The sequence below is a fragment of the Saprolegnia diclina genome (assembly GCF_000281045.1).
Source record: "Saprolegnia diclina VS20 unplaced genomic scaffold supercont1.78, whole genome shotgun sequence".
NCBI classification, from domain to species: Eukaryota; Oomycota; class Saprolegniomycetes; order Saprolegniales; family Saprolegniaceae; genus Saprolegnia; species Saprolegnia diclina.
Window position 1 is genome coordinate 153,087 of NW_008246145.1, and position 16,013 is coordinate 169,099.

At 56.1% G+C, this 16,013-nt stretch overlaps 8 protein-coding genes across 8 annotated transcripts; 4 read left to right on the forward strand and 4 right to left on the reverse strand.

The window, feature by feature from the left end:
* Window positions 1–447: 447 nt before the first annotated feature.
* Window positions 448–789, reverse strand: SDRG_14824 (hypothetical protein; the record flags this gene model as incomplete). Its single annotated transcript, XM_008620980.1, has 2 exons — window positions 448–647; window positions 702–789. The coding sequence occupies 2 exons, from the start codon at window positions 787–789 to the stop codon at window positions 448–450; spliced, it is 288 nt and encodes a 95-aa protein (XP_008619202.1).
* Window positions 790–2,633: 1,844 nt separating this feature from the next.
* On the forward strand, window positions 2,634–3,299 carry SDRG_14825 (hypothetical protein; the record flags this gene model as incomplete). Its single annotated transcript, XM_008620981.1, has 1 exon — window positions 2,634–3,299. One exon carries the CDS (start codon window positions 2,634–2,636, stop codon window positions 3,297–3,299), a length of 666 nt encoding a protein of 221 aa, XP_008619203.1.
* Window positions 3,300–4,461: 1,162 nt separating this feature from the next.
* Window positions 4,462–5,367, forward strand: SDRG_14826 (hypothetical protein). Its single transcript, XM_008620982.1, has one exon. It carries the CDS (start codon window positions 4,551–4,553, stop codon window positions 5,097–5,099), a length of 549 nt encoding a protein of 182 aa, XP_008619204.1. The 5' UTR covers window positions 4,462–4,550; the 3' UTR covers window positions 5,100–5,367.
* On the reverse strand, window positions 5,309–6,789 carry SDRG_14827 (hypothetical protein). The gene is made up of 10 exons (XM_008620983.1): window positions 6,623–6,789; window positions 6,510–6,578; window positions 6,426–6,467; window positions 6,330–6,371; window positions 6,148–6,283; window positions 6,063–6,094; window positions 5,896–6,018; window positions 5,707–5,845; window positions 5,622–5,660; window positions 5,309–5,575 (listed from the first exon to the last, which is right to left on the reverse strand). The coding sequence occupies exons 1-10, from the start codon at window positions 6,767–6,769 to the stop codon at window positions 5,334–5,336; spliced, it is 1,011 nt and encodes a 336-aa protein (XP_008619205.1). The 5' UTR covers window positions 6,770–6,789; the 3' UTR covers window positions 5,309–5,333.
* Window positions 6,790–7,223: 434 nt separating this feature from the next.
* SDRG_14828 (TKL protein kinase) lies at window positions 7,224–8,880 on the reverse strand. The gene is made up of 3 exons (XM_008620984.1): window positions 8,500–8,880; window positions 8,047–8,455; window positions 7,224–8,001 (listed from the first exon to the last, which is right to left on the reverse strand). The coding sequence occupies exons 1-3, from the start codon at window positions 8,567–8,569 to the stop codon at window positions 7,329–7,331; spliced, it is 1,152 nt and encodes a 383-aa protein (XP_008619206.1). The 5' UTR covers window positions 8,570–8,880; the 3' UTR covers window positions 7,224–7,328.
* A 2,057-nt stretch (window positions 8,881–10,937) lies between these two features.
* SDRG_14829 (hypothetical protein) lies at window positions 10,938–12,095 on the forward strand. Its single transcript, XM_008620985.1, has one exon. The coding sequence runs from the start codon at window positions 11,166–11,168 to the stop codon at window positions 12,036–12,038; it is 873 nt and encodes a 290-aa protein (XP_008619207.1). The 5' UTR covers window positions 10,938–11,165; the 3' UTR covers window positions 12,039–12,095.
* A 419-nt stretch (window positions 12,096–12,514) lies between these two features.
* On the forward strand, window positions 12,515–13,321 carry SDRG_14830 (hypothetical protein). Its single transcript, XM_008620986.1, has one exon. It carries the CDS (start codon window positions 12,540–12,542, stop codon window positions 13,023–13,025), a length of 486 nt encoding a protein of 161 aa, XP_008619208.1. The 5' UTR covers window positions 12,515–12,539; the 3' UTR covers window positions 13,026–13,321.
* Window positions 13,322–13,804: 483 nt separating this feature from the next.
* SDRG_14831 (hypothetical protein) lies at window positions 13,805–15,477 on the reverse strand. The gene has a single exon (XM_008620987.1). It carries the CDS (start codon window positions 15,273–15,275, stop codon window positions 13,899–13,901), a length of 1,377 nt encoding a protein of 458 aa, XP_008619209.1. The 5' UTR covers window positions 15,276–15,477; the 3' UTR covers window positions 13,805–13,898.
* Between the last annotated feature and the right edge of the window lie 536 nt (window positions 15,478–16,013).

Here is a 16,013-nt window from a genome sequence, read left to right on the forward strand (position 1 = left end):
AGGGTAATCATTGGGACTCCATGGACTCGACGTCGTGCATTCTCAACAAGCACAATAGCTCGAGTGCTTTAGAGCGAATCGTCGTGCTAGGCGTACCCCGAAGCTGCTCTGTCACTATGAGTACGTCTTGCTACGTAGCCCATGCATGCAAGCAAGGGTTGCCTTTATTATGGTGTAGTGGTGGCGCGCTATTGCTCGGGACCGCTTTGTCAGCGACCACAACATGGAAGATTCTCCACGCACTCGGAAACCCACAGCATCATCCAACAAAAGAGCTCAAGTCAAACATAGTAGCTCATGTACTAGTACTACATTTCGGTTTCTAGTGATATCTGCATCTCGAAACTAGACTTCAGAACAAAACTGCTGATCAGCCGCAAATCGTGTCGCTCGCAGAGCCGACTAACAGTTAACAACAGTTCGATGACATTTATATAGCAAGGGAGATTAGGCCACAGCGTAGGCATCGTGGTGATGATCTCGATGGAAAAATGGACCACAGCTCGGCACGAGGTAGGTCCACCAAAAGAGCAAAAGCACGAGGCTGGCACCGCCGACAAAGAGCGCAATCAGCCCAACATACTGCAAAGCCAGCGCGAGACCGTAGCCGCTTGCTTCGTATGTCGACGCCTCGGAGAGCGCAACCGCTATCGCAGCCAACCCAAGGAGAAGCATCGTGGCGGCGGAGAGCAGCGTGCGACGTCTGTGCTTGAAGGGGTCGGGCATTGCCTCGGAGATGGCCTCGGAATCAAATTCGGACGCAGTCGTCGTGACGTACTTTGTCGGCATTTGCGCGTCGCGTCTGCTTGTGAAATGACCTTACGTGGTCCGTCGCCTGTCGTTGGTCCCATCATCGTTGGGCTGTTTGAGTGGATCTTGAATCCAGGCGAAAATGGTGTAGGGGTAGGGTGGGGTTAGGGCTACGAACGCCAGGCTCGTACCACGAGAACAAGAGAACGACCTGAGAACGAACGATCGGCAAAGAAGGACCACCGACGTCCATGCAGCACCCATGGGTGCCTGTCGAAGGTCGTCGCAGGCGGCGACCGGACCGCTGAACGTGGTTTTGTACAAATAAATCCAATAGAATTTTAAAAATCCAATAGAACGCTGCGCCATATCCACTCCGCGAATCCATACAATCCATTCAAGAATACCAAATATCCAGTGCCAACAAGACGGCAGTGACAACGTGTGCGTGTGTTCAAGGAAGAAGGAGTCTGTGGCGTCAAAACTCGAACAAATCATTTTCAAACTTTACGTTGCCCACACGTTTGTCGGGATGCAGCACGGCAACTCCAACAACAAAACGAGTCATCTCACGGCGCTCAGCACGGCAATGTGCCTCGTTGGCCTCACTGGCCTCGTCGTCTCGGGTTATCTGGTTATTATTTGCACCGGCAAGTACCTCGCAGCACTTGGCAAGGGCCGCAATATCAACGACAGCGCGTCAGAGCTCATCCTTTTATTTGGCTTGGGCGTGGCCAGCGGCCTCGGCATCGTCCTACTCATTCTCGGCGCGTGGTGGAACCCGCTCGTACCGTGCTCTCAATCAAACCGCCAATAAGTTGCGGAATCGTAATGATTTTTCGACATTTTTGTTTCCTTTCGAGCTATCAAGGTCCAACAAACTTTGTCAATCGCGACAATGCGATGACACTTGTCGAGAAACAAAGAGAAAAACCGATCGCAAACCAGTGCAAATAAGAGGAGATCATAGAGGCATTGCGTTGATTTATTCGATTTTGGACGAGGTCGAAAAGCCGAAATGTCGTATCCGGATAATATCCGGATATTCGCGCCACTCACCCCATGCTCGCCAGAACTCGAGCATTTAGGAAAGCCCAAGGGCACGCGGCCGCCTCGTTGAGACGATGTATTGGACCTCGTATAGCTCTGCAAGTAGGTCCGTCGTATAGATCTCAAGTAGCATTATCTGGCGCGACATCGTTGAGAAACGAGCGGTCTTGGTGAACCAAAAATCCACTTCCTACTACACTGCAAACGTAGCGCAATTGCACAGCCACGAGCACTACGTCTGCTTCCGACTATCGAAACCAAAAGGGTCGTGTCGACCAAGGCATCGGTGTCTATCGATTGGTGCAGTGACAACTCATACCTTGGGTGACGAGCGATCCGGTTGCCCGGATTTAATCGCGACCAATATCCATGTGAATTTGTTAGAAAAAAGTAAGACGTCAGTTCTTTCATGGGTGCCACGTCGACGTCGGCATCGTGTACACTCTGGGCCACTCGGAGCTGGGTAAGCGTGTCAGAGGGGTTTCTTGCGCGAGGCGTATGCAGAGCGCAAGGCCGAATATAGTATGGTCGCGCCTCGAGCTGCAAGGAGCAAGGAGGGCATTCTTTGGCCAGGAACGCTTGCATCGTGTGGGTCTTCTAGCTCTTCGTGGTGCCACCAACATTGTAGATGATCCAACGTCCGACGTCGCCGTGCGTACTAGCATGGACGTTGTGGGTGTGTACCATCTGGTGTCGCCACAATCTCAGTCTATTGAATCCACTGGTACAACCCAGCACGGCGACCCTTCCGACACCACTCGATGGTAGCTCGTTGCAAGCTCCACCTGCTCGTCCATTTGTCATTTGTCATTTCGCTGCACGCCACCACCACCATGTCCACCAACGACACCACCACCACCACGACGGCCTTGCCCAAGCTCCGCCCGATTCGAGATGCCGTTCCCGACATGGAGGCGCTCCAAGTGGCGGCGCAGACCAAGGACCGCCACGCGACGTGTCGCCACGTCATTCTGCTGATTGTACTGGCATTCATTGGCACGTTTGTCGGTCTCGCGCTCTACAACAACAGCGCTGCGAGCACGCGCTACCACGCTCCCTCTTTTGCGTACAACGCAACGCAGTGCAAGGCGTGCGGGGCTGAAACGACCAAGAACGGCAGCGTCATCACTGTCGATGCGCCGCGCTGCCCCCCGTCGTTTTTCCCAGAGGTGGCGTATGCAATGCAGTACTGCCCTGTGGCAGTCGGCGCTCCCTACTGCTGCTGCCCGACCATCGCGCATGACCGCGTCGGGTTTGTCGGGTCGTGCCCGTCGCGCCGTGCGACCACGTGCGACTGTCAGTTTGACCGGACGTCGGAGGGCGATGCAGCGTCGTACCGAGCACTGTACAACTATGCAATCAGCTTTGGCGTGATCTGCTTGATCTTGCTCTCGGCGTGGTGCTGCCTCCTTCCGTGCTTTCACCGGGCCATGGACAAGCGCGAGAAGCTTGCGCCGACAGCAAAGGACGCGGCGGTCGTCGCGTCAAGCGCAGTGTAGTAAATAGAAACAATCAATAGAGGTAGTAGAGTGTCGAATACCTTGTTTCAGGGCTACGGGTGGTGGTGTGGCCACGTCAAACTCGTCGCGAGCCAAGGCAAGGCACGTCGGAACCGGTAGAGTCCGACGCAGGCGCAAGAAGCAGAGACTTGTGTCGTATGGAACAAAATGTAAAATGTATTCTGTAAACATGTACTAGTAGTACACTGGATAATTCAAGGTGCAACTACGATTGCTGCACGCTATCCTAACGTTGCCGTGGCGCGACTAGAACTGAGAATCACAACAACGCAATCGTGCCGACAAAAGGAATCACCAAAGTTGATACAGGTGCGAGTTGTACTAAGCCACATTGCATGCGCGCGTCCACACATACACGACCGCTGACCACGGAGACCACCTTGGAGCGTGCCACGTCATGGATGAGTTTTAACCAATAAGACACCAACTATTTTTGCCGGAAGAGAATGCCGGTGGGATGAGCATTCGAACGACCGTGGGCAATGCAGAGAGCACCCCTTGTTACGAGCATTTCTAACAATACTCTGTGTGGTCCATTCAAGCAAGGGTTAATTCTGGTAGGAACGTTTTTGGTGCACCAGTATCCCAGGGGATGAATTCGTATTTTCTGGATAACTCATTGGCTATATATCAAGCCATTTGGCCAATGAAACGCAACGTCTAAGCCAATCGCAGCGCGCGAAACGTGTCCAGTGAAGTGCGATTTTGGGGTCCCCATGAAGTGCTATCTATCGTCCGGACGTTTTACTTGATTAATTTTCCGCATAAAAAGTTGGGCCAAGCCACGGAACTTTCATATTTGACTTCCATGATGGGGTCAAATATGTCGGATGCTTCTAGAGAACGCGACATCAGCAAGTGCTGTCATTCCGGTTGATGATCGCATTCCACCAGGATGGGCGGCTGTACGGTACAAGAGGAGTTGCAAGTCGTTGTATGATTTGCCTGCTGATTGCCAATACGATCCAACTGCTCAACGTACGAGGTCGACGACACGCGTTGGCTCTTCGATCGGTCGACGACGACACGCGTTCTTGTTGGCTCTTCGCTCGCTCGTAGAAAATTGCAAATTTTGGCAACCGAAAGAATCCTGGCACGAGCCAGCGGGCATATGAATCGGTGCAGTGCAATTTGACCGATCCCGCACACAAAAATTCCGGGACCTCGGAGTCATTGTCCAACGTGCGCGGTCCGACCCACTACGCACCAGCACTGTGCTCGCTCGCTAGCATGACAACAGAGACCGAACAGCACCACGCACCGCATGCCAAGTGCCGCGACCGCCTCCGCACGCTCTGTATCTTAGCCCTCTTTGGCCTCACCGCGGTGCTCGCCATCACGCTCTTTGATGCGTCGTCGCACGCCGAGCCGTACACGGCGCCGCCAGCAATGTTCAATGCCAGCGCCTGCAGCGCCTGTGCGACCGACGCGGACTTTTGCTCCAAAAAGTACTTTGCCGGCGCCACTTCCAAAATGCAAGCGTGTCCGACGCCGACGACGGCCGACCCTTGCTGCTGTCCGACCAGCGCCCGGCGCAGCGACGGCACCAAGTTTGCCGGCGCATGTTGGCCAACGAGTTTGGACGCGACTTGTCTCTGCAGCTTTACGCCGGCCGAGAGTACCAACCACGGGACGTTCAACAGCTCGGTCGTTCGCTACGTAGTCGTCGCAGCCATGGCCGCGCTCGTTCTCATGATATGCGTCCTTGCATGCGTGGACCGCAGAACGACCAAGCGCCCGCCCGCTGCCGACGTCAACGCCGAAGCTGCCGCCGTGTAGCTCATGTGCTTTCGTACTAGTAGGAGCTCGACAAATGCAATTATCTACATTTCTATCCATCGACCGATTCGAGGCAGCCTCAAAGGTATGACGATAGAACCTTGGGTGGTAAGCTTGCCGTGGACCGACGGTTATAGAAGACAGTCTGTCGCCAGCTGCAAAGACATTTCGTTTGGTCTAATATACCGCGTGGACAGAACGAGCCAATATCACGACCAGGCAGTAGAGACTATATTAAATCGCACCCAAGTCCTTCATCTCGGCGAGAAACGCGTTGAGCTCACTGGTTGCAGGAGGCGCGGCCGGAGTCGGGAGCGGCACAGGTGCGAACGAGAGACCTGTTGTCGTTGGCGGTGGCGGCGGCGGCCGCGCGCCACTCGGGGGCTTGGGCTTGGTGACTCGTTGGACACGAAGCGCAGCTGGCACCAGCGATCGTACACGGAGCTCGTCCTCGTCGTCCTCGTTGTAGCGCATCGCTATGTCATATGAGCATACCGCTATGGGCGCGCGTCCTTGCTGTACCTGGTGCGGGCGGCGGCGGCGGTGGGCGCTGCGGCGGCGCTAGCACAAACACGATAAGGCCAGACCTGTACTGCAGCTCCCGTACCCGGTGCAGCCATTGGCGGGGCGGCCACAGGCGGCGGAGGAATGATGTCAAACGAGCCCGGGGTTGGAAGTGGCGGCGGTGGCGGTGGCGGCAGGATGCCCACCGGCGGGTGGGGCGGCATCATCACTGGTGCGACCATCTAATATGTCGCAACGTTATTAGCCCGCAAGCGAGGCGACAGGAGGGTACCGGTGGGGGGGCCATGCCCGCCGACGGCGGAGGCGGCGGGGGACGAAAGGGTGGGGGGCCCTTCGGGAGCGGCGGGCGGTTCTTGATCTTCATGCGCGGGCGCGGTGCCAGTGGCAGCGACGGCTATGTCGAGCGCCATGAGGTTCGATCCACGGACACGCTCGTACCTGTCCAGCAATGTTGTTGCGCATGGCCGCATCTACCGTCAGAAAGAGGGCATCCGCATGAGGAACGCTGACGAGAACGACGTACTTGTGAACGGGTGGTTGCCACTGCCGCTGTAACCTGGCGGCGCGACGCCGTACGGATTAAAGATCGGGTGGTAGTGGATCGACTGCTCGGGGTTCTTGTAGAGCTCCTTGTTTCTCGCATCGAGCTCCTTCTTGGACTACTCAGCATGCATCATGCCAACTACCACAGTGCTCTTGGCCTACCTTGGGCAGCGCTGCTTCGCGCGCCTTGGCCTCGGCTTCGAGCTACATGGCTTTGCGTATGAGGATCGTCGATCGTCAAGAGAGCTGGGCGCGTACATCCGCCTTTTTCTTCTTGGCTTGCCGGATCGTCTCTTCTAGCTACGCGCGCCATGAGAGGTGCATGCCAAATGTATTGTGTACTTCTTGCTTGCGCTTACGCCCGGCGCCATCGAGGCGATCGTTCTCTTCGTCGCGCTCGAGCTTGCGGAGCTAGCACGCGTTGGGTTGTGGCATGGCATGGCATGTGGCCGTACCTTCTCTGTGAGCGCGCCAATGTCGACGTTGTCGCCCGTCGTCTGCTTGACGTGCTCGCGCCGGTCCTTGACCGCCTTCTTCTCCTTCTTCTTCTGCTCCTTCCGGTACGCATCCAGCGGCGCCGCTGAGAGCTTGTCCTTCGCCATCGCTCGGTGCAATATCTGGGGTCATCGATGATTGGCCAAAATGCGACCGAGTGTCATAAAAAACGAATATTAAAATAATCGTAGAATGTTGCATACAAATATTCAGATAATATTGCTGGCATGTATTTTAATGTCTGGCATTTGGATTTAAATTGACCGCCACAGTCTCTCGCAAGCGCGCATTAGCAAGGGCAATCAACAGGTTATGGACCCTTGGCATTCGTTAGTAGGAGCTCTCGTCGAGATAGTACATTTGTGACTTTAGTTCGACTACACACTCGACGAACGATTAAGCCGCCGTTTTTCTACAGGCAAAGTTTTGGCGGCGGCAATGAGCCCATGTATAGATTGATTGCATCGGACTAGTGCGTGCTCAAGATCTCCGCCAGCCGCACAGTCTTCCATGTCCTATACATACGCACCTCTCGACGTGGAGGCCCCAACAGCGAACGAGTGCGAGCGAGATTACCCGATAACGCATCGTGGTAACCCTAGTCCTACCCTAACCATATGTCCCGACGGCGTCCACAAAAATAGCGCGTATTAGTACACGACACAATTAGCGCGTCGTACGCGGTAAGCCTAGGAACGCTTGGATGCGATTGGCCAAGTCGGCGGCCGTTGGACGGTCACTCGGCTCGGTCGCCATGCACATCATCGCCCACTCGCGATACCACGCTGGCGCGTTGGTTGCAAACGACGGGCGTAAACCCGACGACGTGATTTGTTGGAGGATCTTGACTTCGCTGAGCGGCTTGCCGTGGTCGTCCAACATGTCGCTGTACGGGCGCTTGTACATGGACATTTCCGCGAGGAGGACGCCGAGCGAGTAGACGTCGGCGGGCGCCGAGTAGCGCGACTCCATGAGCACTTCGGGCGCGAGCCAGCGAAAGGTGCCAATGCCCTGCGTCATGGTCGCCGCGTTCTCACGCATGGCTTTGGCCGACGCAAAGTCGGTGATCTTGGCGCCTTTCTTGCCGTCGACAAGGACGTTCTTGGACTTGAGGTCGCGATGGACGATCGGGATCGCGTGGATGTAGGCGAGCGCATTGGCAATGTGAAGCGCAACCCGCGCCTTGAGGCGGTACGGAAAGCTCGCGTCGTTCGAGTTGCTGCAGTAGTCTTGGAGGTTGCCTTGGTCCATGTACTCCATGACGCACTGCAAGCGCAAGGCGGCCGGTGGTGCTTGCCACACGACGCCAACCAGCGACACGATGCGCGGATGGTCAAATCTAGTAACTAGCTCCTTTCGACTCAAAAGACAATAGTGTACATACCTCGACATGGTCACAATTTCGTCCACAAAATGCTGGACATCGGTCGCATTCGCTTGGCCGTCGTAGAGCTGCTTGATCGCGACCGTACTATGGCGGTACTCGCCCAGGTAGACTTCGCCCGTCGAGCCGCTTGCGAGCACGTGCCAGCACTCGACGTCTTTGGTGGAAATGCGGAATGGAAGGAGCGGTCCGAGGTCGCACTCGCTGTTGCGGACGTACAAGGTCGACGGCGCCGTGTCCAAGGCGTCGCACGCGGGCAGCGACTCCTCCTTGTACATCGAGTAGTCGTCGCGCGCTGTCAGCACCGCCGTCGACGACTGCTTGGACGGCCGATGGCAGCAAAAGTACCACGAGAGCACGATGAGCACGACTGCGCACCCGACGCCGATGCCAATGGCCATGTAGATGCCTACAGAAGATGCGTGAGCCGGCACGGCATACAGTGCGACGCACCGTTGGAGCTGCCGCTCGGCGCCGCGCCATCGCGGAGCGAGACGTAGCTCGTCGTCGTGTTGGTTGGCATGTCGGCCACTGGGCCATTACAATCGGGCCGTCACGGCGCTGGGATAAAGGCGCGTACGCGTGGGACAAAGAGCCGGTCTCGTCGCCCGATTGCAGTGGCGCGACCGCGGTCACGTCCCGGGCAGCGCGAGATACTCGACGTGCGAGCGCAGACGAGATGCACCGCGTCTCCTGCAAGCCGCAGCAGTCGTCGCCGTTGCAGTTGGCAGTCGTCGCAAAGTGAGGAACGAGCTCGAACTCTGGTTTGGATACAGTGTATGTAGCAAACAGTGGATGCGCAAGTGCAATGTCAAGCCGCCTTTTTCAACGCGGAACAGAAATGCAACTCGCAGTGAGTCCGTGCACACGCACACGATGCGTGTCGTCGTAGTATAGCCATGGCGCTAGGGTACGTACTGCGTCAGCGCGTTCGACTTAGAGTAGCCGCGGGCGTGTGTCATGCCTCTATCTGATCCGGTCGAGTCCCAGCGCAGCAGCACCGGGGAGCAGCGTGCAAGAACTGGCAGCAATAAGAATCCTATTGCAGCGACAAGGACGAGATACAAGCGTCGCAACGTGCTGCACGACCGGATCAACTCGGCAGCGAGTTCATTCGATTCTCCGAGGACGCCTCCTGGACGCTTCGTCGTGTTGGTGTTGGTCCTCTGTAAACCGACGCCAAAAAAAATTATATCGTTGGGGTGGTCCAGGAGAGTCGAGGAAGGTTATATTGACCCTGGATAAGCGGTTGAGCACCGTGATCATTAGACATGTATTCCAGCCTGCGCTACTCATAAAGCACATCCACAACGGTCCAGCCGTATCGCCGCCGTCCGTCGACTTTGCCTCAAGAGTCCACCACCGTGCAGTGAAAAGCAAGCGATATGTACAATTTCCTTTGCAAGAGCATTCACAACACCAACGAGCAGTAGCTACACTACGAGCAGTGTGTGGTCGCAGACGCGGTCGACAACGTATACATGTCTAGTCTTTCCTCATAGTAGCCTTTTGTACAGTGCAACCGCGTTGAATCACCTTGTTGGTTGGCGTCAAGGGAAAGTGGAACATCCTAAGTTAGTGGCGTTGGCGCCTCATGGGAGCACTCGAGTCCGAGTCGAGGACGATGCTTTCAGCAGGAGCTTGTGCTAGCCAGATAAATACTTGATGTGTCTCGGAAACCTAGAGTGTACATAAGGCAACTGTTCATCCGTGCCAAAGGATCTCAACCAAGCGTCCTTGTAGTACAGTGTAATGCGCCACGCGTTCAATGGCGCCATCGATCTGTCGGCCATACAAGGTGAAGTCAGGGAAATGGAGGCGCTCCTTCGCCCAGCCCTCAGTCCACCCTCATTTTCGTGCACTTGCCTGCAGTCTGCCTCCGTAGCGCCACGTATGTATCTATGTCGCAACAACCGGGTAACCAACGGCCTTGGCGAGTCCATGACAGCGGCGGCCAAAAATCTTGCACAGCAAGTAGCCAGTATCTGCCTCTTCCTCTTACACTGCGCTCTCCGACTGCCACGTTGCCAGCAACCTCTCCCACGTGGTTTCTCCGATATTTCACACGTGAAAAACGTGCACAAGATTTGCACGAAATGATTGGTTGGTGCCAGTGGGTTGGCGCGCCCGAATTGGTCGACAGCCGTGTCCCAAACAGCGGCTTCCAAGCCCCAGCCCCACACACGCTTGCGGCTTTGACCAACGCCACAAGATCCTTCAGGCCCAGAGTTTCTTCTCAAAGATCCAACAAGCTATTCGTTCACCACTTCTGATCAGTATTTGCTACTGGTCCAACACTTTGGCACGAGCGACCTTGGTGCTCCGTCATTACAGAGTCCAGTGGCGTCTTGGGATTCATTGGAGCCTCGGCGCTTGAAATGTTGCGTGCGTGGCAACAGGTGCTATTCGGGTGTAGCACCCACAAGCACCAGCTCGTGCTGTTATCACTGGTCCACGAGTACACAGACTACAGAAGCCCGGTGCTGCGTCGCTTGGCATGACTGCAAGTCGACCGCAATAATGGCCACCGCGCCCAACCGCTCGTCCTCTTGTCGTCGATCTCGCGATCACCTGGTTGACATTTTCCACCTATTTCCCACATCCTTGCATTTCTCACGCATTCGAAAGAACGCATTGCATTAAAAACTATCGCGCCACCATACAAACATCAAGCTATAATAAGAATTGTTGATTAAAGATCCGCGCGACATTTCACATGCCGCAACTTCAAGAAGAGCATTCAATGCAACATTTAATTATACATACATATTCGCTGTCAACCATGTGCATTTTTATTCCCGACACAAACCTGGTGGTCGGTGTTTTTTAAAAAATCGGATGCTCCCATACAAACCGCTTGATAAAATAAAATATCTTTAAAACGGCGAGCGCGGCACTCGAAGCTCAAATTTCAATTTCGGCGCTCGAGCTCAAGCAGTCCTTTCTACTGCTTTTGTATCGACGACCGACTTTGCCCTTCGCCTCCTCGTTGTATGCCAGGCTTCCGCTGCGGTGGGAACTCGAACGGCGACTGCTACTGCGTGTACGACTACGGTTAGACGCACGACTCACTACCAAGACTACACCTCTCTCTCTCTTTTTTCCAACAACTGACAACCATGGAGTGGCTCGAAATCGCCAAGGACCTCAACGCCGGCACGGTCGGCGGCGTCGCCGGTATTGTCGCGGGCCATCCGCTCGACACAATCAAGGTGCGCCTCCAGACGCAGTGCCACACGTCGTCACACGGCATTGCCTCGTCGATTCGCGCGATCGCCGCGACCGAAGGCTTTCGTGGCTTTTACAAGGGCATGCTGTCCCCGATCCTCTCAAACGCACCGATCAACGCGGTTGTCTTTGCCATTTACGGCCAAGTCTCGCGCCTCTTTCTCCAAGACAAGAAGGAGCTCACGCCGACGGAGCAGCTCATCGCCGGGTCGGCGGCCGGCCTCTTTCAAGTGTCATTTGCGGCACCGGCCGAGCTCGTCAAGATCACGATGCAAGTCAACAACTACCCGAGCAACTACTCGTCCATCACGTGCGCCAAGGACATTCTCGCGAGCCAAGGCATGAAGGGCCTGTACCGCGGGTGGCAGCTCAACATGCTCCGTGACGTGCCGGCGTTTGGCTCGTACTTTTACTCGTACGAGCTGCTCAAGCACTGGCTCACGGACGGCTGCTCCGAGAACGAGACGACCATGAACCTCCTCCTCGCGGGTGGCTCGGCCGGCTCGATCTCATGGATGGTCACGCAGCCCATTGACGTCGTCAAGACGCTCGTCCAGAGCCAGCCCGCGACGTCGCCGCTCTCGGCCCTCGAGGTTGTCAAGCACCACTACAAGCTCGAAGGCGCGGGCTTTCTCTTCCGCGGCTTTGGCGCAACGATCCTCCGCGCGTTTCCTGTCTCGGCCGTCACCTTCTTGGTGTACGAACGCTCGATGCAGTACATGAACATGGATTTTGAGTACGCGCCCAACGTCGAGACGCAATAAGACCCGAGTCCACCGTAATAAGTACAAATTGAAATACAAAATGCCTGGCGAAAACACTGTCGACTCTGTACGATGGCACGAGCCGTGGGACTTGGCGAGCGACACCAGATTCCATGGCCTGCGGCAATGAATCTTAAAAAGTGAGGACGGCGTCGGCGCCTCGGCCCATATTATTGCAGCGACGGTGATGGGTCAAGGTGAAAATAATGCACGAGCAGTGGCGATCGACGACGCCACCGTACCGTGCACCCCAAGCGGCGACCACAAGAATTCGTTGCAGCCATGCAGCTGGGTTTTAAATGTGGCATGTGCCGAAATGCAAAACCTCTCTTAATTAATATTATGGCCGTCAATACAAACAGTAAGGTTGGCCACGTGGCGTCCGACGTGCTCCAGATAGCCAGGTCGATCCATATTATCGATGCTACGAGGGTATTTAATATAAGAGGTTTTAAAAACGGCAATATCAAGTTTGAGAAATTTACAAGCCGACCGACAATAATGGCGAGGCTGGCCGTGCTGCTGCTGCTCCTGGCACTGGTGGCCATAGTGGCTGCGCAGACCGATCCGCCGGGCTTCAACAACTCGGACATCATGGGCTGGCTCGGGAACCGCAAGAAGGACGACGATACGGAGCTTGTCTGGAGCATCACGATGCGTGGCTCGACCCTAAGCGTCAACACGACGGCCGCGCAGCGCGAGTGGGAAAAGCTCTACCGCATCAACGGCGACATCTTGCGCAACGACCATACCAATCTGTGCCTTGAAGCGGCGTACTCGGCGTCGGTGCTCCGCGTCTACGGCGCCATCTGCAACGCGTCCTCGCCCGAGCAAACGTGGACCTTTGCGCACCGCCGGCTCGAGCACGCTATCTTTCGCCGCAACTGCCTCGCGATTGTCGATGGCGCGACGCCGGTCGTGCGCATGGAAACCTGCGACCAGTCGGCGGCCGTGCCCAGCAGTCAGAAGATCCGCTTCTTCCGCTAATAATGCCACTCGCCTGTATTTAACCTATCTACTGTTGCCACTCTGAGAGGCCTTTGTCTACGGCGCTGCACCATGGCACAACAGCGAGCATCAAGCGTAAGCGTAAGCGTGCGAGGCTGATCCCTAAATTCGTTAGCTCCATGTGCGTGTGGCGAGGGCTCATCACGGAGCTCGTTTCGCAGCTAGCGCTGTTGTGGCATCGGTGCGTCGACGCCATCCTCGTCGATGTTACGCTCTGCCAGCAACCCTCACTTGCAGCTCGTGCTTGCAACGACATTAGCCCACCAACTTCTTGTGCCTACTAGCCAGCATTAATTAATGAACGAGTTATCTTCGTTGCTACAGATTTCGCATACGTAGAGACTAGCCAACTCCATCTCTTCATGCGTTCGCCGGGCTGTGGCTGTGCAGGCGGCGGCGCGGGGGCTCGTCTTGCTCTTCTGTGGCCACCCTAGGACGCTTGCGGCCGCGGGTGAGGCCCATGACGACATAATCTGTAGAGTCCTTCTAGTCGTCGCGGTCGGCGGCAAAACTTCGCAGTTTGTTGAGGTCCTCGAGAAACGCCAGCGACTGAGGCGGCGTCAGCGACTGAGGCGGCGTCAGCGACTGAGGTGGTGTCAGTGACTGAGCTGGTGTCAGCGACTGAGCTGGTGTCAGCGACTGGAGGTCGCAACGCAGGACGATCGGCGACATATCCCGTGCGTTCTGATGGTACCAGCTCGTTGCCGTCCATCGATCCTTGGTTTTTACCATGGGTTTTTACGAAGGATATTAGTTGGTTTCCATAAAATGCAGTTGTATATATATTACATCGCCTTTATAACAGCAGACGACATTTTCTTTACATGCAGTAAACACATACTCTGCGGTCACTTAGACCCGCTGTACGTTGGGCGTCGCCTCCACATGGACGTACGGGTCGTCCGAGAAACTCTTGCGCGTCTCGGTATCTTCGCGGGCGAGAAGCGCTTTGAACTCACTGTCGAGCTTCGAGTGGTCTTCGTTGTTGTCAAACATGCAAAACACGGTCAGGACGATCGTGAGCGCAGAGATGGCTGCAAACGTGTACCACGTGCCAACGTAGCCGAAGCTCGGGTTGGTGACCCAGAGCGAAAAGCCATACGACCCAATCGACGCGCCGGCCTTGCCCATGGCGGCCGAGAAGCCGTGGCACGTGCTCTTGATCGCCGTCGGGTACATTTCCGTCGGCATGACGAACGTCGACGTGTTGGGCCCAAAGTTGGAGAAGAAGAGCGTCAAGCCAAAGAGGATGATGAAGACCGTGCTTTGGTCCTTGATCGTGTCCCAGCCAATGCCGAGGATCAGAAAGATGATCGTCATGAAGCAAAGGCCTTGCAGCTGAATCACTTTGCGGCCGAGCTTGTTGATGAAGAAGACAGCAACGTAGTAGCCGGGCAGCGCGACACACGAGATCAAGACGTTCTGCACGGCGATCGTGCGCAGATCCGACTTGGCGCCAACGACCGTGAGAATCGACGCCGAAAAGAGATTTTGCGCGTAAAACACAATGTCAAAGAGGAACCACGTGCCGGCCGTACCCAGGAGGCTGCGGCCATAGTGCTTGAGGATAAAGGTCCAGCGCACGGCCTTGACCGACACTTGGTCGGCCATCATCGCACGGTACGCCGTGGGCTCTTCGGCCGTGACGCGGTAGTAGACAAGAAACAAGGCCGGGAGCACGCCAATGCCAAAGAGGATGCGCCACATGAGTTCGAGGTCGCGCTTGGACTTGTCGTCAAAGACGTTGACCATGACGAGACCCATGATGCCGGCAAAGAGAAACCCGACCCCTTGCAGGGAGAACGTGAGCGCGACACGACGATTACGGTCCGCAGGTGACGTGGCATCCTCCGACGACGACGCGGCCGCGAGAGGATACTCACCGCCGATACCAAACCCGAGGATACCGCGCGCAAAGATGAGGAACCAGAGCGTGTTGTGGCCCGACCCGCCGTACGCTGCGGCGCAGAGAATTCCGCCAAAGATAAGCAGCGCACATGTCGCGACCATGCATTTCTTGCGGCCGTAGACGTCGCCGAGGAAGCCAAACGCGAGCTGCCCGAGGACCGCGCCAATGAGCGCGGCGGACGAGACGTTGGACTTCATCGAGGCCGTGTACACGCCCTTGCCGTACTGGTCTTGGAGGATCACGTTGATAATGTTGATGACCGAGAGGTCATAGGCGTCGTTGAAGAAGCCGAGACCGCGGAGGAAGAACTTGTTGACCATCGTAGAGGCGCAACGCGGTCGGTTCAAGCGGTGGGCGGCGCAAAGGCGAAGTGCGAGTGAGCGAGAATGCTACGAGTGCGGTAATTAATGTTCCACGTCAAGGCATATCTTGGAAGATTAGGCTAAGCGCGCGAGCTCTCGCTCTGAGTATGCTCTGGAATCTTGGCCATTCGACGAACATCAAGAGGGACCACCATGGTGTCGCTGATCTTGGGTGTCGATTTTGCGTGCATATGTCCAGTGCTGGGAAGACTGATGACTCTGCTTGGAGAAAGGCGGCTCGGTCCAGAGGGGTGGCATGGATCCCCAAGAGGCTGGGCGACGGCATTGGATGCGAGGAACTTGCGCGGTGGTTTCATTGCATTCGCACCGACGTGCACGCGACACCTTGTCAACCATAGGATCTGATGAAAGGCTCGCTGTTACTACACTATGATCAACTACAACTACTGCGCGAATGCCGACACCTTGACGAGGCGAGGTTTCGTCTCGCTTCGAGTACACCACCGGACGACACGTACTCGGACATCTAGTACTCGGGCATCGCCATGCGGCGCATGCTTGCCAGCAGAGTCGCCGAGTGACACTGCACCATGAGCTACTCGCCAGCGATCGCGATCGACGGCCTACACTTAAGACGGCGCGGGCGGCAAGGTCGTCCCGCACGTGGTGCCCCGTCCGCTCACCCTCGACGAGATGGCTGCGATCGTCGAACAGGTTGCGACCGCCGCGCGCAAC